We start from the raw sequence: 25,826 nt of genomic DNA, 5'->3' as shown, positions 1-25,826 counted from the left end.
ATTACAATTCTCTTGTTTTTTTATTAAGTAATGCAGAATGGAGAACCATCTTATATCAGGAATAAGTTAATCCGTCGGAGTTCCGTCCATGACCGTTCTGCACGAGGCAGCACTATTATATAGCAAAACTTCAAACTGCGTTATTTCAGCGCTCATTTTTATATCTTGCTCCAAAATTATTAAATTCTGACGTTTGCAGAAAATATGAGGGCATTGCGGTGGCTAAATGTAGGCGTTGGTGCAAAGATTTTCTACTTGCTAAATACTAGATCTCTCTTCTTGATTTTGATTTGTATTTTCTCTTTTTTTTTGAATGCATCTTTTTTTTAATATTTTATATGCATTTTTTTTATATAGGTACAAACTTTTATTAAACTAGTTTTGATAACAAATGCATGTTTATATAATTTTTAAAGGTAACTTTTTTTTGTATTTATCTATCATACATATATTTGTATGTTTAATTTCAGAAAATTAAGATGTTCATACTTTTGTATTTATTGTTATTAAATTGCATATTATATATTTTGAATGCTCGATTAAGTAAACAGCGATGCTGCCCTTCACCGAGCTAAAAATAAAGGCATTTAGTATTTTTATTAATTTATACATACATATTTTCCAACTTGAAAATTAGTTCAACTCTATAATTAAAATACCTATTTTGTGGGGTATTACATCAGTATGTCAATAAATATTGATTTAGAAAATACCATCTCATTGACTAAACTATTGAAAAAAAGAAAAGCGTATGAAAGAGTATTTATTAAATGAATATTTACCTATTGAAATAATTATGTAACACCCAACAAGAGTTGACGAATTATGAATTCGTCACAACAATATAGATTTTACTTAATGATTATGGTTAAAAGTGATAATATTTACTTCAATTAAATACCTTTATATAACAGTAAAAACGTATTTTCTACATGTAAGCAAATAAAAACAGTAATAAGTTCCGTAAAAAAATAAAATTTATACATAAAAATTGTAATAAGTATAATAATTGATTTTATGTATCAAACTAAATTTTTTTTGGATTAATATATTACAAAAATCATACACCTAGTGGTTATACCTGTATGTGTAAAAAAAAAATCAAATATTAGAATTTTGAAGAAAAAAATACATCTAAAAAAATAAACACTATAGAACACTATTTTTCTATACCTTATGAATATACAGGGTGTCCATTTAATATCGCGGTGCTCGATTGCGGCTAAACCGTGAAACGAAAAAAAACCTTTAATAGTGGGAATGTTAATTGAGTTAAAGGGACCACTTTTTAAAATTAGTTTGGTTGATACAGGTGGTCCCAAAAAAGCGTGGTACATACTTTGAACTTTTTTTAAACGGAATTACCTATATTTTTTTCTGAAATGGGAGTTTCATTTGACTCTCTCTTTAACCATGCGACGTTGCCTAGTTATTAACAATTTAAAGAAATTTCACGAAAATCAATGTTTCACTTAAATAATAATATTTACCACCGACGTTGTTTATCTTTTTGAAAAATCTATGTAGAGTCCTTGCCTAAGTTCATTTTATCTTATGAAATTCCAACATTTATTTATTTTTATACAGGGTGATTAAAATCGTTACCCAAATATTGATATTTTCAATTACATTTTGCGCTATTTTTTTAAATGAAACACTCTATATCTAGTAAGGCATTTTAATAGAGCATTCTTTTATCTTCAGTTTGATACTAACAAGTTTGCGTTTATCTCTAACCGTTTTCTCAAAATTTGTTCTTAAAGGAAAAGTGACACTTATTTTTCATATGCATTACGACACTTACGATGGAAAACAATAGTATATTTTATAATAGATATTTTATGGAATCAGATCTCTGCTCAATTCTATTTAGAACGCTTTTTAGTAAGAAAAACAGTCAATAGTTGTAATAACCATAATAAAATAAAAGTAGTATTCAATAATAGTAGAGACAAATAATATTCACTCCTGATGCTATCTCATTTAAAAATAAGAAATTTTGTCTTACAAGTAAAAAGTTGGTCATAATTAATTTATTCTTTATTGTGTGACGTCAATTATAATGTTTACTTATCAGTCATGTTAATTAGATTTGTGTCAAAATTAATTACTCTCAGCAATAATGAGTAAATTATTTACGTTATCGGTGAATGCCTTGGAAAGTTTTTTTGGCTTCAAGAGTTTATTAGGAAAAAATTTCTAATAATTTTCAACATCCTGTACAAAAGCAAACTAGAACGAAAACAGTTTTAAATGAAGAAAACCAATTGGTAATCACCATATCGGTTGTTGCAACACTGAAATTTAATTTGTGGAGAACGAATAAGTAAGAACTTAGAAATATTGAAATCGTCCGTGGGAAAATATCCCAAGAAAAACAAATATGATTCCTATCATGCACAGCTACATCAAGGCTCAAAATAAAGCAACAGATTTTTTTTAAATGTGTACCCTTCACTAATGAATGTACGTTCCACAGAAATGATTTTGTGAATCTCCGTCGAGTTTTTATGAATAATTTTCAACAATGATGGAGCATCAATGTTTCGGGGTGCAATATTACATGATTTTGTTATTGTTCCATCCTTTTTGAAAATCGTTTAACAGGAAAAAGTTATCTAAGTTTCTTAAAAGAGAATTTTCCGCACTTCTTAACTTTGTAAGGCATCGGTTGATGGGTGACTAAGATGTGCTTAAGTTGTCAGTATCTTGTTTTTTGTTTTCATTGTTTTGATGTTTTTTATGTTTATCATTTCTGAGATTAATCCTTTCTTATAGTTATTTTTGATGTCGATGATCTTTACCTCTTCAAAATTAAATTGGTGTATGTTTGCGTCAGCATGTTCTGCCAGAGTTGTTTGATTTTTTGACCTCAACAGTATTTCAGGTTAAACGCTTCTTTTGTGTTCCGTTATCCTGGTTTTTAAATAACGCCCTGTTTGACCTATATGTATACATAACTTGACAGTCCGAGCATGGAATTTTGTAAACAACACCACTTTGTAGTTCTTTGGGTGTTTTAGGCGTTTTTTGTCTACTATATAGGTGTTTTAATGTATTTTCAAATTTGAACGCAATTTTGAAGACTTATTAAGAGTACGGGCCAATCTTTCAGACAAATTTTTGACGTATGGAATTAAAAAAAATCTTTTTTGGTGTTCAGTGATGGAGGTTAAGTTATTAACCTCCACCACTAGAGGGTAAGGGTGGTTGGTTCCTGTTTTAGAATTCTGTTGATTAGGTTTACAGCGTAGCTATTTTTTATAAGTAAGGTTTTGATGTTATTTATGTTTTTGCTGTGAAAATAAGGGTGAGATAGTTTTAAAGCTCTGTGTAAAAGGGATGCATTGACTTATAATTGAGTAATCTTTCAGAAAACGTTGGTTTATGGTACCAATCAGTTTTAATAATGTTGTTTTTCGACCATATAAGTAAAACATCTAGAAATTAAATTTTGTTGTTCTTCTCGACTTCATCGGTAAACTGTAATTTATCATGGAAACTGTTAAATGTGTTTACAACTGTTCGAACCTCGTTTATTGGAACACAAGTAATAATATCGTCCACGTATCTTTTAAAAAAGGGGACTTCAAAATTAAGATCTGATTAGCATTTCTTTTGTAGCTCTGACATAATGATATCTGCACATATTGATGATAAGCAGTTTCCCATACCCAAACTGAAAATCTGTTTATAAAATTTTTCATCAAAATTAAAATAATTGATATCAAAATGTGAAATTTAGAAATTGTTCTTTTGATAGATTGCAATGTGGTTGAATGTTTGGCCATTTTTTCTGAATGATTTGTATGGTAAGGTCAGTTGGAATGTTTCTAAATAGAGACATAACATCTAAAGAAATTAGTAAATAATTTTGCGGAATAATAAAGGTTTGAAGGTCAGAGACAATTTTAAAAGAGTTACGTGTTAACTGATAATAGGTCTAAGTGGGATATTTTCTTTGTGTATTTTACGTAATAAGTATATTTTAGGGAAACTACCATTTGTGCATTTCAGGTTTTTGATCTGATTTGATGTAAGACAGGGAGAAATGTTGTCAATAAGTTTATTTAGCTTATTTTGGGTGTAAATTGTTGGATCTTTGTTAAGAGTTATGTACGTTTTTTTATCTGATAAAAGTAAATTTGCTTTTTTTAAGAAATCCTCTTTGATCATACAGTGGTATTTCCCTTGTCTGCTCTTTTATAATTATAGTTGGTTGTTTAAAAAAAAAAATGTGTTTTTAAATTTGTCAATTATAATTTTATCTGTGTTGTTAAAACTTTTATTGTGGGTGTGATTTGTTTTTGTTAATGATTTTGTTCCTATTTTTAAATTTTTAGATTTTCATCGTTTATCTGGTCCAAAACGTATTCTGTATCAATAATAAGTTGTTCTAAAATAAATTTAGTTGGTGACTATGGAATATAACTTTTTCACCTAAGCTTAAGGTGTCTTGAATATAGTTAGGATAATCTGTGTTTATTAGGTTAATGAACTATTTTTCATTGTTAATGTTGTTATTTTCGCCATACTTTCCTTTTTTAATTATTTAAGCGTCTGAAACTTTGGTATTGATGTCAGTTTGGTATTGATGGGATCAAACTTCTAGAGGTTGTTCAGTGCAACAGTAGAATCCATTTGAGTATAGGAACCCATGTCCGGAAATGTGTCACTACGCCACTACTGCCCTAAGACGCGTTTAAATTTAGAAAAAATATGAATTACCTAAATAGGATCTGATGCATTTATTTTTACCTTTTGTATATGATACCATCACAACAATTGTCTTCCTCCAACCTCAATACACCGATTTAAACACCGCACATGATTTCGGCGGACTACACTAAAAATTTGATCCTCGTTTTGAATGATTTCAAATGCTGCTGTTATTCGTCCAATTAAGTCTAGCTCTGATTCTACTGGAGTTTCGTAGACTAAAGACTTTACATGTCCCCACAAGAAAAAATCGAGCTACGTTAAATCGGGTGACCTAGGAGGCCAAGAAACTGCTCCACCTCTGGCAATCCAACGGTGCCCAAACCGCTGAGCCAAATACTCGCGTACTTGTACAGCAAAGTGAGCCGGCGCTCCATCATGCTGAAACCACATTTGCTGTTTAACGTTTAGTGGAACATTTTCAAGAAGTTCTGGGAGAACTTCCTCCAAGAAACGCAGATAAATAGGTCCTGTTACCGTTCCGGTAGAAGGTATGGCCCAATTAAATAATCATCAACAATGCCTGCCCATACGTTGACAGACCAACGATTCTGATGTTTTCTTGGAAAAATTGCATAAGGATTTTTTCCCAAACATGGCTATTCCTACTATTAAAAATACCGTCTCTTGTGAAAGAGGCTTCATCGGTCCACAAAACATATCGTAAAAAATTTGGTTGTGCAATGATGTGATCCAGAAGCCATTGACAAAATTGAACTCTAGGATGATAATCGGCTGCAGTCATATACCTTGAACTTTCTGGAAGTGGTAAGGATGGAGTTGTTGCTCGTGTAGTACCCGCCGGACAGAAGCGTTACTCGTATTCATATTCTTAGCGACGTCACGTGTGCTATTTGATGGTTCATCGGCAACTCACTAAAGCACCTCTTCTTCAAATTCGACCGGTCTTACGGTTCAACCAGTATCATGCATCTTGGTCTTAAACATGCCTGTCTCAGCGAGCCGCCGATGAACCGCAATAAACTTTTTGTATCCAGGATGCTGTCGTTCGGGATAACGTTCATGATACAACCGCGATGCTGCTCGTGCATTGCAGTTTGTTGCTCCGTATACCAAATACATATCCGCCAATTCTTGATTGGTAAAGTTTTCCATTAGCAATAAATGTTTAAAAATTGTAAGATATACAATTTTTAAACATGACATTGAGAATTGACATTGATAAGCGTTGATTCTAAACAATTGTTGTTATGGTATCATGTACAAAAGGTAAAAATAAATGCAGCAGATCCTATTTAGGTAATTATTATTTTTTATAAATTTTAACGCGTCTTAGGGCCGTAGTGGGGTAGGGACGTATTTCCGGACGTGGGTTCCTATACTCAAATGGATTCTTCTGTTGCACTGAACAACCCCCAGAAGTTTGATCCCATAGTTCTGAAACACGCTGTATTAATTGTCAATCTGTTTTCACTCGACCAATCCCGTAGAACCCTTGCAAACTCAGTAGTGGCGAGCCTTACTGCAGAATCACTGTATTATCTGCGTACAAAACTAATTCACTGTGTGTAGCGAAGCTTAAAAGGTCATTAATATATATTGATAATAAAAGTGAATCAATTACATTTCCTTGAGGAACATCGTAATTCAACAAATCCGCTTTTTTATATGGTTTACATTAAGGTTTTTTTTTCCTCAGAGGGGAAATAAACATAATTTTTTCAGTGGCAAAACGTTTTGTATAACACAATTGACAAAAGCTATTACAGAAAATGTCAGGCGTATAGACTTCTCTTATTACTAACTGCATATGATCCAAATACCCAGCTAGCATGACACTAGAAAATATCCTTATAACTGGGCCATCAAATGGCGAGAAATGACTAGTTACATGACAAGAATATGAAGTGAAAATGACCTAATGACTCAGACAAAATACGACACTTTAACGTGTTTTTAAACATAAGAAAATGACGTAATTCGTAGGTCACTTTTTAATTCTGGAAACAATAATTAAACATTTATAAATAAACGTATATATTTAGGAAATTATAGGCAAATATATTTATACAAACCTTAGGCGTTAAAACATAAAAATAACTTATGACATAAAACTTAAAAAGAACGTATAATAACTGGCAGAAAACTACTCTTAAAAATATGTTTAAATAGTTATTGCTACTGTTTTTATGTCATGCATAAATAAAAATTAGTAAGTAAAAAATAAGTAAAATTACATTAAGGAGGAAATTTATACAGAAAAGAACTTTTTAAAAGAACTTTTTCATATAATCTCGCCAATACTGTTAACTCATTAAACATTTCAACATTTGTCTTATCCTGTGCTATTGAAAAACAAATTAAACAATTATTATTCTCTTGCCAGTAAAAAAGAAAAAAATATAAAAATAAATATATATATATAATTTTTTTTTCTCATTCGTAATATATATGTATTTATCCTGACATTAATCCTTTTCCTCCCCTTTAACGTTTCTTATACCTTAATGCATTAAATGTGTGTATATGTGCTTGCTTCATGCTGCTTGCATTCTTAACTTATATTATCTAACATTTTTATATAAGTTTTTTTTTCATTTTAAAGCGTCATTCTTATATTTTGTTAATAGGTATTTACTTGGGTCTAAACAGTTTCTGGCATCGCAATGGAGTATTGTAGTAGTAATGGATGGCAAATGGAGTATTTAAAAATACTTCTTAATTGCAGAACATAGTCTGTTGACCACGCTAACATTCTTACTGAATTATTAAATAAAGTTAAAGCAAATTATTTAAAAATAAAATGCTCACAAGGAGTCGAAGCCGACGAAGGTAATCTAAATTTTTAAATGTAGTAAGGGTAAAAATGAAGAAAAAAACCTTTATTACTGGAAACTGACAATATGCTTTTTAACAGTTTAGGTTTTAATATAGCGGCAGAATTCCAAACATCGGTAACATGTAATTTTTCGTTATTAAAAGCGCACATTTTTTTTTGACCCTATTATTGCCTGTGATCTAACAAAAAAACATTTCTTCTCTAGCTCAGTTGTCACTATTTTTATTAAAGTCGTTAAATTAAACTACAAAGCTTTAGTGAAGTTAGATGGAATTCATGGTTATCCATAATAAGAAGAACTTAAGTTTAGAACGTAGATACTAGTCATTCAACCCCTCTAAAGAACCAAACCTAGAGCTACATATTTTGCAGGAACATTGTTTAGTATTTTAAGCTTCATTATTGCCTGTGATCTAACAAAAATAATTTCTTCTCGAGTTCAGTTGACTCTATTTTTAATGATGTAATTAAATTAAACTACAAAGCGTTATTAAAACTTGCGTTTCCCGATATTTTTGATATTCAGAAGTGAATAATATTCACCATATAAATTAATTATTTGTTCCACAGGATAGTGTGATATGCTGTGCATATAATACAGAACCTATATATTATTTAAGTAAAATTGCGACGATCTGGTTATAATTAATGCAGACTCATATTTTGGCTAGTAAAACAATTAGTTGGTTCAAATGCTTACGAACAAGTAAGTAATTCTAATAAGTTCTTGAAAGTCGTATTTGACTCTTGCCTGGTGATACTTAAATCGTTATGTTCTGTGATTGTCAATGTGATTATCAATTGTGATTATCATTGTGATTATGAATTATTTCGGGTGATATAGTCTAATTTCATATCTAATTCTATTTTTCAAATCTTCTACGTTGTTTGGCTTCTCAATATAAACTTTACTTTTGAGGTACCCCCATAGAAAATAGTCGCAGGGATTTAGGTCTGGTGACCTGGCCGGCCACTCTATTGGCCCTCTTCGTCCTATCCATCTTCATGGGAACACTGTATCCAAGTAATTACGGACACGGTTGTAAGAAATACTTATTTTAACAAAATCACATGTAAGATGGATTTAGGTTAGGATTATTATATTATATTAATCCTAACCTATTATGGATTTAGGCCATTAGTTCTTTGTAAAAGCGGTTATCAGGTATTTTTTAATAATCGTGTTTATTGATGATTCCTTCATTCGTAGCCTCAATCTCAAAAAATAATTAATGTAATAATATCTTATCATAAAATTTAAGGTTTCAATATAAGCTTGTTCTCTATAATCTATCAAATATAGAAATTATTATCTAGTTATACGTATTAATTAATACTAGCAAATAATTGTGTTTAAACTAAAAAATACATATATCTTATTCAGATTTTATGCCAACTTCAAACATGGGTGACGAAAAAGATAAGAAGAAAGACAGAAGGGCATATAACTGGCGATCCAGAGATATCGGTCCATCAGTGGATACAAATAAGTATTTTACTACAAGAAGTGGTGAGTTTAGGATGCAAGTTTTAATAATAACCATACTGACGGCAGAGCTGTACCTATTGTCCCAAATATACCAACTTGTGTTAATTATTCGCCCCACTCACAAGAAGTAACTTCACCCACTTGGTGTTGCTCTTTTGTCGCTATTACTAAAACCATTTTTCCGATATTTCCGAAATTCAGAGGCGAATAATATTCACGTAATAAATTAATTATTTCTAAATAGAAGTCCATTCTTGAAGTGGAGTGGCTATAATATAGCGGGTTGGGAAGGGTGGGAAGACTTTCCTCTACAAATGAAAATGCCAATTTTGATCATGTTCTGTGAAAGTCCATTGAGAACACGGTTGAAAGAAATATCTATTTTAACAAATTATTTGTAGTTATTATAAAAATTATTATTTGGTTATTGCTTAAATAGCTATTATAAGTATTGATTAGTATTAGCAGAAATTTAAAAAAATACATCCATTTTATTTCGATTTTCTGTGCACTTCAATTATGGATGACGAAAAAGAAAGGAAGAAAGACAGAAAGGTCTATAACTGGCGATCCAGAGATATATATCGCGCGATAATCTATCAAATATAAAAATTATTATACAGCTATACGTATTGATTAATATTAGCAAATAATTATTAGCGTTTCAATATAAAAACTAAAAAAATACATATATCTTATTCAGATTTTGTACCCATTTCAAACATGGGTGACGAAAAAGATAGGAAGGAAGACAGAAGGGCATATAACTGGCGATCCAGAGATATCGGTCCATCAGTGGACCCAAATAAACATTTTACTACAAGAAGTGGTGAGTTTAGAATATAAGTTTTAATAATATACTATACAAACATTTTAAAAGTTTCACTACAATATATATTTTTTTAGGAACCTCCCGTCCATATGGGAATAGTAGAGGAAGATGTAGTCCATATCAATCAAATCAAAGGCTAAAATTCACAAAATCATTGGATAATAATATTCAGCATGAGTTTTTGGATTCCAAATTCTTAACTGATATGCTTCAAAAAGATATTGAAACTATATCTTACTATATAATTCATAATGCACCAACGTTTTTAAAAGTGATATCGGATTTACCACTGGAAATATTAATTTTAATAACAAAGATGACGGCCAAGGCTTGCGGGAATGAGTAAGTAATCTTAAATCTGTTTTTTTCACAAAATTTAAAGCAAACTTTTAAATCACAACAGTATCAGTTTTCATTTAATGATAAACGATTTGATGAAATTACAAAAATAGCTTGATAAATACGCATTTAATTTAGTTTGAGCAGGATGAAGAGGTAAAGTTTCTTGATTATATTTCTAAGAATAGTAGGTATAAAAATATTATCCGTGTATAAATATAGTTTCCATTAATTTTAAAATTTCTGTCGGGTGTTAAATTTAAGCAACAAAAAAATTTAATACCCTGTTTCTAACGGGTTTCTTTGTATGTATTGAATAAATTTAAGCTACTTGGATATAACTTCATATTTTTGTTTTTGCCATATAATCTTTAAAGAATGTGTATATTTAAATGCGAATTTGATTCTAAAAGTTTTTTGACATGATAAATTCGATTTTTTCTTTTTTCTTCGATTTTTTTCTATTACTTTTGATTTTTATCATCCGTCTTCATGGTTTTTTGATGCTTTTTCCTAAAAATCATTTTTTGTAATACTTTTTTAGGTAAAAAAAAATTTCACGTAAAAAATGTTTACTACACGAACGTAAATTCGAATATCAAAAGACTCAAGGTAGCTCTATAAACAAATAATAATAATACATACCAATAGGGGTATTGATACTCTCAGTTTATTATTCTTGGACTATGTGAAAAGAGGACTTAGGGGTTTGAAGTAAAATTTTATCGAAGTATAATTTAAGTTAAGTATTAAACAGAGCGATAAATAATTTTATGAAATCTGAAATGTCTGATGCGATTTCAATTTATCTGTGATTATACCAAAAGAAATTATAATAATAATAATAATCGTTATTTAGCATAAATAGCTACATACAAAAACAACAAATTTCCCAAAAAATTATTAAAAATAAAAATACATATAATATTAATAATAATGTTAATAAAGCTAATTCAACAACATATTTAGTCAGCAAGAGTACATATATAAATAAGCAATAAATATCAAATGCTGGGTATGCCGATCCCCGACACTTGCAACGCCGGTTTTACCAGGAATAGCAGCATCCCGGTTAATCCAAGAAATACCGCAATATTCCGGTCTGTCTAAACATTGCCATGTCGGCGACCTAAGCACCCCGCCACCAAAACTGGTTCAGAAATTATTAAAAATTACTACATACATAACCCTAAAGCGCTCTTACTAACTTTACAATAATATTATTAATTAATTAATTATTAATGTACCCTTATAAATTAATCAATATACGCTTATTGTGTAAAAATATAATATACATATGCACTTGTGGTTACTATTAACATGTGGATCTAAACAAAACAATTGATGTAATCAAAATTTGCAGTGCTCGCAAATAACCATAAAATGTTACGCCAATAGGTGAATCTCGGTCATGAGGTCAATTACCTATGGGTTGGTGAACTAGATCGAATACAGGGTGTCCTGGTTTTTTTGAAGAGAACATGTCAAATCCCGGTTAATCCATGAATACTTTTTCAGTATCCCGGTTGTTCCATGGATAGCAAACACAGCTCTTCTGCCACCCACAAACACCTCTTCATTGTTCTCACTTCACTAGAATATTTATCTGCATATATATTCACTATAATAATTCAAGCCATATACTAAAATTAAACTTAAAATAAGTGTTAAACTAAAATAAATATCCTAAACAACATACTATAAAAAAAAAACAAAAAAAAAAAACAATTAGGCAAAGGTAACAAAAATCCTAGGACAATATATGTGCCCTGACCAGCCTTTTAAAATTATTTACAGAATCACAGTCTCTTATGCTTGTTGGTAATCTATTAAAATCTTGTAAGCCTCTCTGTAGGACAGAATTTAAGATCTGGTTAGAGTTACACCTATCGATCAGTATGAAATTGTTATAGTTTCGAGTTTGATAATGATGAACATCTCTAAAAAACTTCACCTTCTTACAAATATATGATGGTAACATATTATTTTTACCTTTATACAAAAAAACATAGATGCTAAACATAATTTTTTGGTTAACAGACATCATATTCAGGACGTTATGCATCATTACGATTGGTGTATATCTATTGCATTTCAAAATAGTTCTCATTGCTCTGTTCTGTACAAGCTGCAACTGTTCAATTTTAAAGTTGGGTAAATTGTATAAAATTGTTGAGCAAAATTCAAGATGTGGAGCTGTAATGCTATTATACAGTAATAGTTTTGTAGCCATTGATAATCGTTTTCCTACTCCTGCAATGAAACCAATTTTTTTGGAGAATTTTCTAGTTATGTAATCAGCGTGTGCATAAAAATTTAAGTTACAACCAAATATTACTCCCAAGTATTTAATTTTACTCTCATATTCTATCTTTTTATTATTTACCACAATGTTAATATCTTTCACATTGATGTGCATTAATTTGCTCTTTTTCCAAATAAACAAAATTTCGATTTTGATGTATTTAAACAAAGACTATTACTGCAAAGCCATTTAAATAAATTAGATAAATTATTATTAAGAATTATTTGCATTTCATTTAGATCCCTCCCGATTAAATAAATCGTAGTGTCGTCAGCAAAACGCTCTATTTTACAACCAAAACATTGACGATATCATTAATACATAACAGAAATAACAGGGGACCTAAAACAGTTCCCTGAGGTACTCCATATTCGTTTATTAGTAATTCTGACACACTGTTTTTAAACTTGACTTTTTGCGACCTGTTTTATAAGTAAGATTTAAACCACATTAAAACTTTATGTTTAATACCCATCTTTTCCATTTTTTTTTAACAGATTAGCTCTATTTACAGTCCCGAATGCTCTCTTAAAATCGAGAAACACAGCCAGAACAAAGTTGCCTTTATCCAGTTCTTTCAAGAAGGTATCGCATATATTAATTACAGCATTCAGATTCAGATTCACATGAGTGACGCTCACGAAAACCTGATTGATTTATCATGAAAATATCGTTAAAATTATAAATTCATAGAAATTATTTCTCAATCGTTTCATATTTGGCCGTCGAATATTAATATATATTTATATTAGTTTTTAAAATACTTAACAAAGATAATTCATAAGCAGCATTAGACAGCAATATTTTATCGTTTATTTTGTAATAAGCTTTGAATAATTTTTCCTGATTTTTCGACTGATTTCGACCGCATTTAAAATGAAATCCGGATGTTCTCTTTCTAAGATTTTGAGGTATATAATAAATTTTATAGCCATCTTACGACATATATATTTGGCGTTTCATACATGGTTTTCAGTTCTATCTTCATCGTGCTTTAAAGGGTCTAAGCTTCCACCTTATTTTTTGTTGAAAATTAATGTTTTTTCATTAGTACCTTTACAATTCTGTAGTAAAAACTATTGTTGATTTTTTTATTGATAATTTTACTAGAAATGCTATTCAGAATCTTTACAACAATTATTTAGGGCTGAAGAAAAGCAACATGCTATAGAAACACATTTAAATTTTCATTACTTTTTGCTGTCGTGGCTTAAACATTTTCTACTTGTGTTACGAAGTAATAGACATATGGTAATTCATAAATTTGACATACTTCAAAGAGTACGGTCATTAAGGCAAGAAGAGCGTAGGTGTGCATAATCACTGAAGCGCATTTTTATCAATTTCAATTAATTGTATACTGTTTTCGTCTAGGATTTTTCAATTTTTAATAATGCATACTAAGGGACTGTTTAACAAAAAACGATTATTTTTTTAAACGAAATTATTTGATGTAAAAAACCGTGATACAATTTTTGTTTTAAGGAAAACAGGCATCAATTGGTATACCTGTCGGAACGTCACTGCATTTAATAGTTTAAATTTTAACTAATATTTTAATGAGAGACATTCTTTCTCATTTTACTGAGAATATCGTTTTTATATAAAAACAATATAAACATCGATTTGTACTTAATAAAAACTTGTATGACAAAGTTAAACGCTCTCAAAATAGTAAAAAATCCATTAAGGTGGCGCACACAATAAGTAAGATCCTAGGCCATCATGAAAGTCGAATTTATCTTCTCAAAAAAAAGGTCAAAAATAAAGGTTTATTCCATTATCAACATTATTTAGAAAAAGTAACCAAATAAAACTTTAACAATCTGTACCTTTAAAATATTATATAATATAATTACCTTGGATATTTAGCCTATAGTTTTCTTAATAACCTTAGCTTTTATTAATCTATTTTAAATATTTTAGGTCAGTAACGAGTAGATGTTTTATCCTCCGATCATTTTTAAAAGAGAAGCTTGTCACAGTGCTTTGTACATTTTTATCAAGTTTGTTGACTAACGATTCAGTTGATAAAACCTTCTGGGATGACATAAAGGAAGTGTTAGGGTGCATTCTTACTATATTAGAGGGAAACTTGCAGCTTCTACCTTCAAGTTCATGGGAACAAGTGCAGACTGTTACCAAAAATCTTAGCTTAGTTTTACCGGTATTGCATAATACTAAGCCGATTATATGCGATAATTTAAATCAAAGAGTTGTCAGCCTACAAACAGATTTGGTGACAATCGAAAATAAATTCAAGAAAAACGAGAATCATGTTTTGGCGAAAAATAACAATCAGTCTGAAGAAGGTAGGCGGAATCTTTTGAATGAAAGTTTAATAATTGAGTGAGAGTTAATAATGGTTACATTTATGTTTATTGATTTAACTCGGAAGTTTTTCTAAATAGAAGTATGCTATATTAGTTTATTGCTCGGAAAAATTATAAGAGCGGTGAAACATACTCTCGTGTAAAGGAATTCAATATTGGAATTTAATATTAAGTTTTGTTCTTGCTGGATAATGGTGCTATTTAATATCGTACAAATATTTAAGAAGGTATACTAACGTCAACATTAAAAAAGTGGTGGCAAAGTTTCATTTTTTTCCTCGTCTCCTATCTTATGTTCCCTAATAGTTGTTTCAAATTTTGTACACTAATTATTTTTAAGAATACCTACAGTAAAGTATCAAAATAGTTGGTCGCAATATATAGGATGCTACATTTTATGGAATCAGTTACAAATTTATCTTTCGAAATCGGAAATTCGGAACTTTTTTTGGAGCTGTTTGAAATCCGGATGAACTCTCTGATCCCTTGTTTAGCTTTCTGGCCCTGGTTTCTTGCATTATTCTAGTATCCGTTACCATTTTAGACTTATTTATAAAAAAAGTAAAATGTGTAAATTCTGTTTATTGTCATTCTAATATTTCGTAACAAATATTTTTTTTACTTGAAGTTTCCAGAATTTTGAACTGGTTGATGATGGTTGAACTCACTAATCAAGAGTATGTAGAGATATATTTAATTTATAGACTTGCCAATAGCAATTGTTAAAAAGCCGGAGTCGATGCACAAAGGAATCCAAATCGAATATTGACATACGGACATTCGGAAATGTACATAATCCAATATATGAAAATGGTTCGTCTAACAAAACCACTTATTTATCAGGGGTTAAACATTAGAACGGTTAGGACTCCTGTCCGGTGTCAATGAGGCAGTCCTGAATACAGTAGAAAAGGGTACTGCTTCTAGTACGAGAAAAATTGTTCTTCTCCCCAATGGGGTACTACTAGTTTTAAATTTGTCCAATGCTTGCTACAAAAATACTAGCCCAAAATCCGATATTTGAAAACCACAATGTTATTGTTAATTCTTTTTGAGAGTAGCTCCCAGGACTTCTATAGAAGAACCACTTTGGTAATAACATCGACATATTTGCAGATTCTTTACAGTCATAAACGAAAGCTGTTATGACCAATGTTTAAACAACCGTTCTATTTTTCCAATTGAATTTTATATGATTCATTTTCCTATTTTGTATTCGGTAGGTGCAGTGATATTCTGCTGTTCTGTGTACAGAACATGACTTAGCCATAACAAATACCTTCTTTCAAATGGATGATAAATTCAAAGGTACTTGGTGTCACCCTCGATCGGGACACTGGCATATGCTGGACTACATAATAGTACGCCAAAAAAATCTGAACGAAGTGCAAGTTACTAAAGCCAGAGTTGACGTAGAGTGCTGGATGGACCACCGCCTGGTCCTGGCTAACTTAAAAATCGACTTAAAACCAAGGTATAGGCGTGGCAACAGTAAGAAAGTCAACAAAAAGCTTTGCCTAGAAAAACTCAAGGATACAGCAGTAGCTTCGCATTTTCGTAGCGAAATTAGGGAAAATCTTCATGCCGTTAATTTCCCACAAGATCTAGAAATGTTGAACTAGAACTAGAACATAGCTGCGCAAACGAAGCTTAGATATACTAAAAACGAACTCAGAAAGGAAACGCGAATGCTAAAGAACAACTGGTGGGCAAGAAAGGTGCGCGTAATACAGCAGTTCGCAGTTGACCGAGACTACAAAAAGTTTTTTCAAGCTCTAAAAGAAGTGTACGGTCCTTCCTGCCAAAATATATGCCCAGTAAAAGACATGCACGGCAATACTCTTAAGGACATAAAAGATATGATCACAGTACTTAATCAATCAAACGAAGTTGACCTCAAAGTGATAGACATGATTCCACAATATGAAACGGCATACGAACTGGATGGTCCAATATCTGTGGAAGAAATTCGATCAGCTATCAAAAAATTAAAAAATAATAAAGCTGCGGGGCTCGACGGCTTACCAGCTGAGATCTACAAGGCAGCCGGTGACGATATTATTGTACCGTTGAAATCTATCTTAGACAAAATCTGGCTCAGCGAAAAAACCCCGCAAGACTTTAAAAACGCCAATATCATAAACATTTACAAGAAGAAAGGCTCCGCGTATGACTGTAACAACTATCGCGGCATTTCACTACTGTCGATAGCGGGAAAGATTCTATCAAAGATCTTAGCGGATAGACTACAACCAGTCGTGGAAAAACTTATTCCAGAAACCCAGAGCGGCTTTCGGCCAAACAGAGGAACCAACGATCTGATCTTTGCACTTCGCCAACTTCAAGAAAAGGCGAGAGAACATCAGACTCAATTACATGTCGCATTCATAGATCTGGCGAAGGCCTTTGATTCGGTTAACAGAAAGGTCCTCTGGTGAATTTTAAAACGTTTCGGAATCCCAAATAAATTCGTCTCAGTGGTCGAAAATTTACATACAAGTAATCAAGCACAAGTGCTAGTAAACGGTGAACTTTCCGAACCGTTCTCACTGAGATGGGAGTTAGGCAGGGCTGCGTCCTGGCTTCTATTTTGTTCAATGTTTTCCTTGCGGCGCTATCGATCATTGTTGACAAAAATCTAACTGCTAGAGGGATTGGAATCAGATATAGATATGATGGAGGGCTTTTCAATTTAAAACGTCTTAGAGCTAGAACAAGAGTACGTTTTATCAAGGATCTTCAATATGCAGATGACTGTGCGCTGATTGCGTACACAGCAGAAACTCTTCAGGAAATTCTTGCTTCTGATGCCTGGGCATACCAAGCCTTAGGTCTAAAACTAAACAGGTCAAAAACCAAGCTTCTTATAACTCCTGCAACAGATAATCTTCAGCTCATACAGGTCAATGGCGAGACTTTGGAGCAAGTTGAACGCTTTAACTACCTAGATAGCGTATTTAGTACAAAACTAAACATAGACGACGAAATAGCAAACAGAATTAGCTCTGCATCAAAAGCGTATTGGAGTCTTAAGGATCGAGTGTTTTACAATCATAATCTGAGTCTTAAAACGAAAACGGCAGTATATAGAGCACTAATTGTAAAAACGCTACTATATGGCTGCGAATCATGGATCCCATACAGACGACATATAAAGGCTCTTGAACAATTTCAGCAACGGCAACTGCGACAACTGATGAGAATCAGATGGTTTCATAAAGTTTCTAATAATGAGGTTCTGCAAAGATCAAACTGTATAAATATTGACACTATGGTACGAAGGGCAAGAATGAGATGGCTGGGTCATGTATACAGAATGGACGAACGGCGCTTACCAAAATCTCTTTCGTATGGAGAACTAACAGAAGGTGCAAGGAGGCCGTGAGGCCAATACAAACGCTTCAAAGATGTGGTCCACGGTGATTTAAAGCTATTGGGAATTGAAAACAACTGGGAAGAGATAGTCAACAATCGTGCCCAATGGAGAAGAGCGACGTCCGTTGCTCCTCAACCGACTAGAAGAACCCAAAGACCGGCTCTGCAGGAATTACCTTGTGATGTTTGTGGCCCGATTTGCAAATCTCGCATAGGATTGTTTAGCCATAGAAAAACTCACCAAAGACTGTAGCTTTATCTTTAGTTTAGATTTATCTTTTATAATGTAATAATTTTTTTTTTTACTCGGTAATCGAGCTCGGCAATATATATATATATATATATATATATATATATATATATATTCTGCTATTTACTTTCACTATAAACAATAACTGATTTTGGTATTTTCTGTAAGTGGTTGACTTAAAAAGAGCTGCTTATTTGTTTAAGTAGTATATCAGAGCCCAATCTAATAGTAATAGCTTAATGCGACATTTGATGGTTGACAACCCTGATATACCAAACTTAATAAGATTATCAAAGATATACCAAAATATAAAAAGCATAGAATAGAAACTTTTGCCATCCTGTATAACGAAAATAACGCCTATTGTTTCCATTTTTTTTATTTTGACGAGTACCACCCTCTGAAATATCTGCAACATCCTCGATAATAGGATTTCCTAATTTTGTAAGAGTAAAGTTGAAAATTTCTTTTTTTTATTAGCTACAGTGCTGTGAAAAATGTCGGGTAGGTACCTTTAATTATTTCGTAAACAAAAGAGTAATGACAGTAAATTAACAAAATTGTAAATTAAAATCGAAGTGCCAGCGTTTTTGTTTTTCGACTTACGGAGTCACACAAACACGATAAACCTATTCTTTTTTGTTATATTATTGGTAATTTTTATCCTTTTTTTAGTTTCTATATTATTTATATGTTACTTAGGTCAAATGAATTTTTATTTTATATCAGTATGTATAGGCATTTTATTATTTTCACTGTTTTAACATTTAGAATCTTTTGTGAGACATGGTAAAATGTTTGGGATTATTAGATCCAAACTAATAACTACGTCTACATATAATCATGGTAAAGTCCAGTGATCTGGGTGGGCACCGATTTGGACATTAAGTCGCCAGCAAGCAATTTTTCCTAAATTGCTCAGTAATGTAGCCCAGTAATCTTTATAATCTAATAAGGGTTTGCGTTAGTTTATCTTTCCTTTTCACTATTTCGACTAATTTAAATTGCTGCAATGTTTTTTGATCTACTATATAATTACGGATAAACTTTGTATTTTATTATACTCTATTGCATTTTGGTCTTTCATTTTGAGACATGAGACAATAAATATTATAAATGTTCGTATAATTTATTTGTTTATTTCATAGTCTTTATAGAAAGGTTTTACAGGAAACAGTGTGCGTCACATCATCAAAACTTTAACTGTTAACTTTAATTAATTTAAAATATTACAATACTATTTAAGCTATTTTAACAATAAACTAAAATAGTCATTAAGGGAGTAAAGAGGATTTTCTATGAAGGCCTTTCAAATTTATTTTGAAGCTTTAAAAACATTTTATTAGGCTTAATGTGGCTTAGTAGTTTATAATAGGCTTTTATTACTATATAGATTGTACTACCTAAATTGTTTGATCATACCTAAATTATGAGTATACTGTGCTAGTTATGTTGTAGGCAATGTTAAAATCACCTAATATTAAGACTGAAAAAAATCTGTATAAACCATATGCAAAAATGATTTGTTTAAAATTATAAATTAATTTTTTTTTAGTTCCAGAAGACGATTTTCGCAGCTCACCCGTATTTCCGTCAGTGAGTGAGCTAATCATCCCCGAAAGACCTCCTCTCAGGAGAAATGTTGTTAAGGGAAAATTTTCTTCAGTCAAAGACTATCTTGATATTCATTATAGGCTACTCAGAGAAGATTTCGTAAATCCGATTAGAGAAGATATTTGCGATTTTCTAAACCGATCCCAGAAGCATTTATTTAATATAAAGATTCACAGAAATGTAAATTTTTTATATAAAACAATTGTTAAAGGTGCCGTATATCATAAAATCAAGTTTGAAATAAGTGAAGCTTTAAAGAATATATTGCGTTCTGGAGAAAACAAACGTTTCATGCACGGCACATTGTTGCTATTTAGCTGCAACAATTTTAAATCTCTTATTTGCGGGAAAGTTTGTGCAAATAAAGATCTAGAAAGAGGATATTTGGATGTCCACTCTGATGATTATGTAGATTTTGATGCCACTTATACCATGATTGAATGTGTTTTGTTCTTTGAGCCTTACTATCAAGTTCTTCGGATACTACAACGGCTTCCTCACGACACATTGCCAATGGAAAGGTATTTAGTTAATGTGGATAGACATGTTTTGAATCCTAAATATTTAAACAATATTCGAAGATATGATTTACCTCAGAAATTAAATCAGTCTCAAAGAGCGGCACTGCATGCCGCAATGAATAAGGAAATGGTAATAATTCAAGGTCCTCCTGGAACAGGAAAAACTTTCTTAGGTAAGTAGGTTTGAGGTAATTTAGCAAGTTAATTGAGATCCAAGGTATATTTCCAACATACCCAATATATAGCATTGCCTACAAAAAATTCAAAATGCTTTATTATCCGCATTGCCCTAAGAAATTCACTTAATAAATGCACCTAAACACTTGTAATCACACTAAGAAAAACAATAGTGTAAAATTGCGTAATTAGTGAGAAGTATAGCGCATTGGAATTTCTCTTATTTATTTACTACTATTTATATCCTATTTAAATATTGAGCCAATATTCCGACCTGCCAACTGTCAACTCACTTGACTGACTGCGAGTATACAGAAAGAATATGTACTCGGCAGAACGCTGTCCGGAAGAATCGCATGCGTCTCAAGGGATTCTCGTGTGGTTTGCTCACTTCTATCATTCCAGAATGACGAGGTAGTTAATCAGCGGCGTTGCCGATAGCCTTACAATATCTAACAAATTGATTTCAAAAGAAGGTAGTAATTTTTTTTTAAACCAAATGCACTCCTTATATTTGAAGTAACATTACCCAAAATGTTTTAAGTCTTAAAAATTACACATGTAAATGGGTTTGCCAAACATTGTTTGATGTTGTTCTTAATACACTTATTACATTAATTCCAATTGTCATCTCTACATTATATGAAAAAGTCAATCAAATCCTGGCCAAGCAATGTAGATCAATCTATCTAAACATTATAGATCATATAATTTTATTATACAGGACAGCCTATCCACAATGTCCGCAGGTGGAAAAAACTTTTCAGCAAGACCTAAAAACTAAAATTTAGAATTACATATGAATTTTACGTTCAGTATTTTTAATCCTGTACATTAAAAATACAAAAAAAAAGAAATTTACTTTTCTAATAATCACTAAGCTGACGAATATAAAATGCTTTAAATTTATATATTTTTTAGGACTGGAACTCGTAAAGATGCTTCTAGAACTTAAACCGCAATGGACGTGTAGAGGACCAATCGTGATTATTACATATACAAATCATGCTCTTGATCAATTTTTGAACGAAATTAGAAGTGCTACTGATAAAGTTATTCGGTTTGGGCGGAATTCTACCGATATCATGAAGATGGAAAATAAATATGGAGTTGAAAATAAATTAAAACATATTTTCGGTGAAACTTATCTATGTAATAGAGGTAAGAACAAATGTATTGTTTTTCCTTTTAGCAACTGACACTTTCGTCCCGCTGTGCGAAAAGATAATTATTATATTCTGTTCTCCTTGGAATACTATATTTTAGGACTAATAGTATGTTACATACCGAAGGGCGGAAAGCATAAAAAATGTTCATAACAAGCTGATCAAAAATTCTATTCGCATTAAAATTCTAAGCTAAATGCGCTTTATTATTATGAAATTGACATCAAGCTTCTTTTGGACAAAACTGGCAAAATTGTTGTTTAATGTTTGATTATAAACGGTAACGTCAATCGTTTAACTTACGTACCTTCCAAGCTATTTCGTCAAGTCGACTAATAATTTGCTCTTCAAATATTGTAGTTTTTGTATAGATATACTCACTCATACATTTTTTTTTATCGATGTTATGTAGAAAAATCGCGTGATATTTAATGTTATATTACATCTCGAGATAGTGATTAGTAGTCGCGGTTAATTCTGTGAAAAGTGCATCAGAGCCTTCCAAGTAAAAACAAAGCTTATCTATATTATAAAGTATCAAACATCATTTTTAATGTTATCGGTGTTAAGAATCCTATTGTGTGAAATACATATATTTTGGTTGTGCACGAATCAGAATTTGTACAAAACTTAGTACAAAATTTTGTGAGCATTGCAACTCCGCTTTCCATCCGAGCTGTGCCAAAGTTGTTAAGGTTACAAAACGCATAGAACACAGGAAGGAAATTATTAGTTGTTACCAGTCATCAAGTAATACAACTTACAGCAAGGATATAATTAAACAAAGTGCTGATATGGATGAAAGGAAACTTAAGGGAGTAATAAAGGAGCTTCTTTCTGAATTCCTTGGTCCTTTTAAAATAGCCATCGAACAGGATATGGCTGAAATAAAAAAATCAATACAATATATCTCAGATAGTTTCGATGAACCGAAAGTCCAAATAAAAAATATGACTGACGAAATCAAATGTATGAAGCAGGAAAACATGACTTTAAAGCAGAAGGTCGAGTCTTTTGAAGCGAGATTGAATTTTCGGGTAGCGAGAGAAAAGGAAAACACCGTGATTATTACTGGGGTTTCACAACAAGAGGAAACAAATACCACAAAGATAGTTACACAAATCCTGAGCTCTATTAATATGGAACTGCCAGCCGATAGTGTAATAGAAAGTCATCGTTTAGGAAAAAATGTAAACGCTCCTATTATGATGCGACTAAACGATCGGAATACTAAAATCATGAAGAGAAGCAGAGAACTAAGGGGAATCAGTCCAAGCAGCTGCAACCTTCAAGGTCAATCCAAAATTTATTTTAATGAAGACCTAACATTACAACAACAAACGCTATTTAAAGGGGCTAGAGAACTAAAGAAAAATAAAAACCTCCACTCTTACACTTACAACGGCAAGATCTATATCAAGAAAAAAAGTACTGATAGTCCCATTTGGATAAGATCAGAGACAGATTTGCAGCGAATTTAAAATTGCATAGGTATTTCAATACTTTCATAGTCAAAGACCTTGGTATGTTCCAGAACTTTTCCAAAGTGAATCTGAATTATTGGATGAACTTAACGACCAAAGTGATTATGTAGGTCAGTTTTTAGATTTTGGTCATTTATCTAGGGCAATAAATGTAAACTTAAAACTATTAAATATTTTACAACTCAACATAAGAAGTTTAAAACATAATTTTGATGAAATCCTTTTACTTATAGAAAATTTTGACCTTTCATATTGTGATATTTTGGTTTTTACAGAAACTTTTAATATTGAGAATACCACAATTGCTATCATATTCCTGGTTACAAACTATTTTACAATGAAGGTAATTATAATAAAAATTATGGTGTTGTAGTATACATGAAGTCTAATATTGACGTCACTTTTTTAACACATAAATTGCCAATTTCTGGAGCAACCCTCAGCCGATTTATTTTTTCCATTGATCGTATTTTTTTTGGTCTCACTGCGGTTTATAAACCGCCTCCAATTCCAATAAATTCCTTTAATGATGATTTAGAAAACTTCTTTTCAATAAATGCAAGGGAATATTGTGACATTTTTACTGGAGATATTAACTTAAACTTATTTAATACAAACGACAGGGAAAAGGGATCGTAAATAGGTATATAACATCACTAAATTCTTTTGGGTTACAACAATTTATTGGTATTCCAACTAGGGTGACAAATGAAACCGAAACTTGCATTGACCATTTTTTTGTGAAATTTAAGAGTGACCTATCGGCTAAGTCATTTATCCTAAATACAGACATAACAGATCACTTTCCGATCATGCTACAAATTGACTCGCAAGTGAAGCAAATTCAAGACACACAAAAAAATACTTATCAAATAACAGAATATGACAAATTTCTTAATTTAATCAAAAACGAATTTTGGGTGGACACCATGGAAACAACAGATGTAGACTTAGCAACTCACAAGTTCACAGCAAAGTTTATAGACATTCTAAACTCATGTACAATTGAAAGATCTAACAAACATAAGGCAAGAAAGATAAAAGAATGGATATCCACAGAGTTAATAATTGCTATTCGTAAGAGGGACAAACTAAAAAAGAAATTGGCTAAAAACTTTAGTACAAAACTGAAAAATGAATATAAACAGTTTAGAAATTACGTGAACGATCTAATAAAAAAAACCAAATTTGAATATTATAAGAACCAAATTTCGCAAAATAGTAAAAATATGAAAAAAGTCTATCAAATCATAAAGGATGCGACAAATACAAAAGCAGACAGGAAGATGGAAGCAAGCATAGTGAACGCCAATGGCAAGATATTTACATCAAACAAAGATATGGCCAACTATTGCAATAATTACTTATAAATATTGGAAATAAAATGAAAGAAAAAATAAAGACACCGGAGAAAGACATTGTTATTACCGACATCCTAGAATCATCGAATAAATCAATATATTTAACACCGGTAAACACAAATGAAATATATAAACATATTTCGACTCTTAAAAGTAGTGCTGCATCAGGAATAGATCAAATTCCAACGCGAGCCATAAAAATAGCAAATAACTGTATAGCAAAGCCTTTGAGCCATATTGTAAACCTTATTTTCACAAATGGCTCAATACCAAAATATTTTAAACAGTCGGTTGTCACGCCAATACATAAGAAAGGCCCCACAGCAAAAATTATCGCCCAATCAGCCTAATAAACAATATTATAAAAATTTTAGAAAAATGCATTAAAGATCGTTTAAAAACGTTTTTGAATTTTCTTGGAGTTTTATCAGATAATCAATTTGGCTATTCAGAGAGTATCAGTACAGCACATGCTATATATAAAGTAACATCAGAAGTCACTAAAAACCTAAACAACGGTAAAAAATGCAGATCAAAAAAAAATCAATCATGATTTATAATATACGCGAGATCTTCAAAAATTCAACGAATGTTTATCAAGCCCACAGTATAAGATTATCTATATAAGAGAACTAAAATCCATTTTTAACTACTCAAGTTTTTGTTAATGTTAACAAAAATTATGAACTGAAGAATGAAGTTTTTTTTTTAAATGGATCGGGTTAGCTAAATCATATATTAATACTTTTAAGTGTCCCAAATATAGTTATATTTTTTTAGATGCTATGAAAGGACTTTTAAAATTTGAGGGAAGTAAGGAAGTCAAAAAAAATTCTATTTACTTTTCTTACTCAGGCACTATAAGCATTTTTAATCGAGGCTGTAATAGTCTTAAGCTAGGTTGGTTATTTATTCTAAGTTTAGTATATTATAAATTTTTGAGAAGTTAATGAGCGGAAACACCGGTCAACAAGATAAAAATACAGTATTCGAACTAATAAAAATTAAAGGGTAATATATTTCTAGTTTATAAACTTTTTAAATAATATAACTGGAGGTAT

The 25,826-nt window shown here is 31.3% G+C and overlaps 1 protein-coding gene across 2 annotated transcripts in view; it reads left to right on the top strand.

The window, feature by feature from the left end:
* Window positions 1-25,826, top strand: part of LOC126735910 (NFX1-type zinc finger-containing protein 1-like) — a 96,383-nt gene that overhangs the window by 29,465 nt on the left and 41,092 nt on the right. The window contains exons 2-7 of one of the 2 annotated variants that reach the window (XM_050440029.1): window positions 8,904-9,029; window positions 9,712-9,837; window positions 9,915-10,182; window positions 14,411-14,796; window positions 19,998-20,750; window positions 21,676-21,915. In XM_050440029.1, coding sequence (XP_050295986.1) covers window positions 8,909-9,029; window positions 9,712-9,837; window positions 9,915-10,182; window positions 14,411-14,796; window positions 19,998-20,750; window positions 21,676-21,915 — 1,894 coding nt within the window. In that variant the 5' untranslated portion in view covers window positions 8,904-8,908. The remainder of the gene's footprint in view (window positions 1-8,903; window positions 9,030-9,711; window positions 9,838-9,914; window positions 10,183-14,410; window positions 14,797-19,997; window positions 20,751-21,675; window positions 21,916-25,826) is intronic. The other variant, XM_050440030.1, reaches the window with a different exon arrangement.

The sequence above is a fragment of the Anthonomus grandis genome, chromosome 5, assembly GCF_022605725.1.
Source record: "Anthonomus grandis grandis chromosome 5, icAntGran1.3, whole genome shotgun sequence".
NCBI classification, from domain to species: Eukaryota; Metazoa; Arthropoda; class Insecta; order Coleoptera; family Curculionidae; genus Anthonomus; species Anthonomus grandis.
The sequence above is the reverse complement of the archived record's forward strand: the minus strand, read 5'-3'. Positions and strand labels throughout refer to the sequence as shown.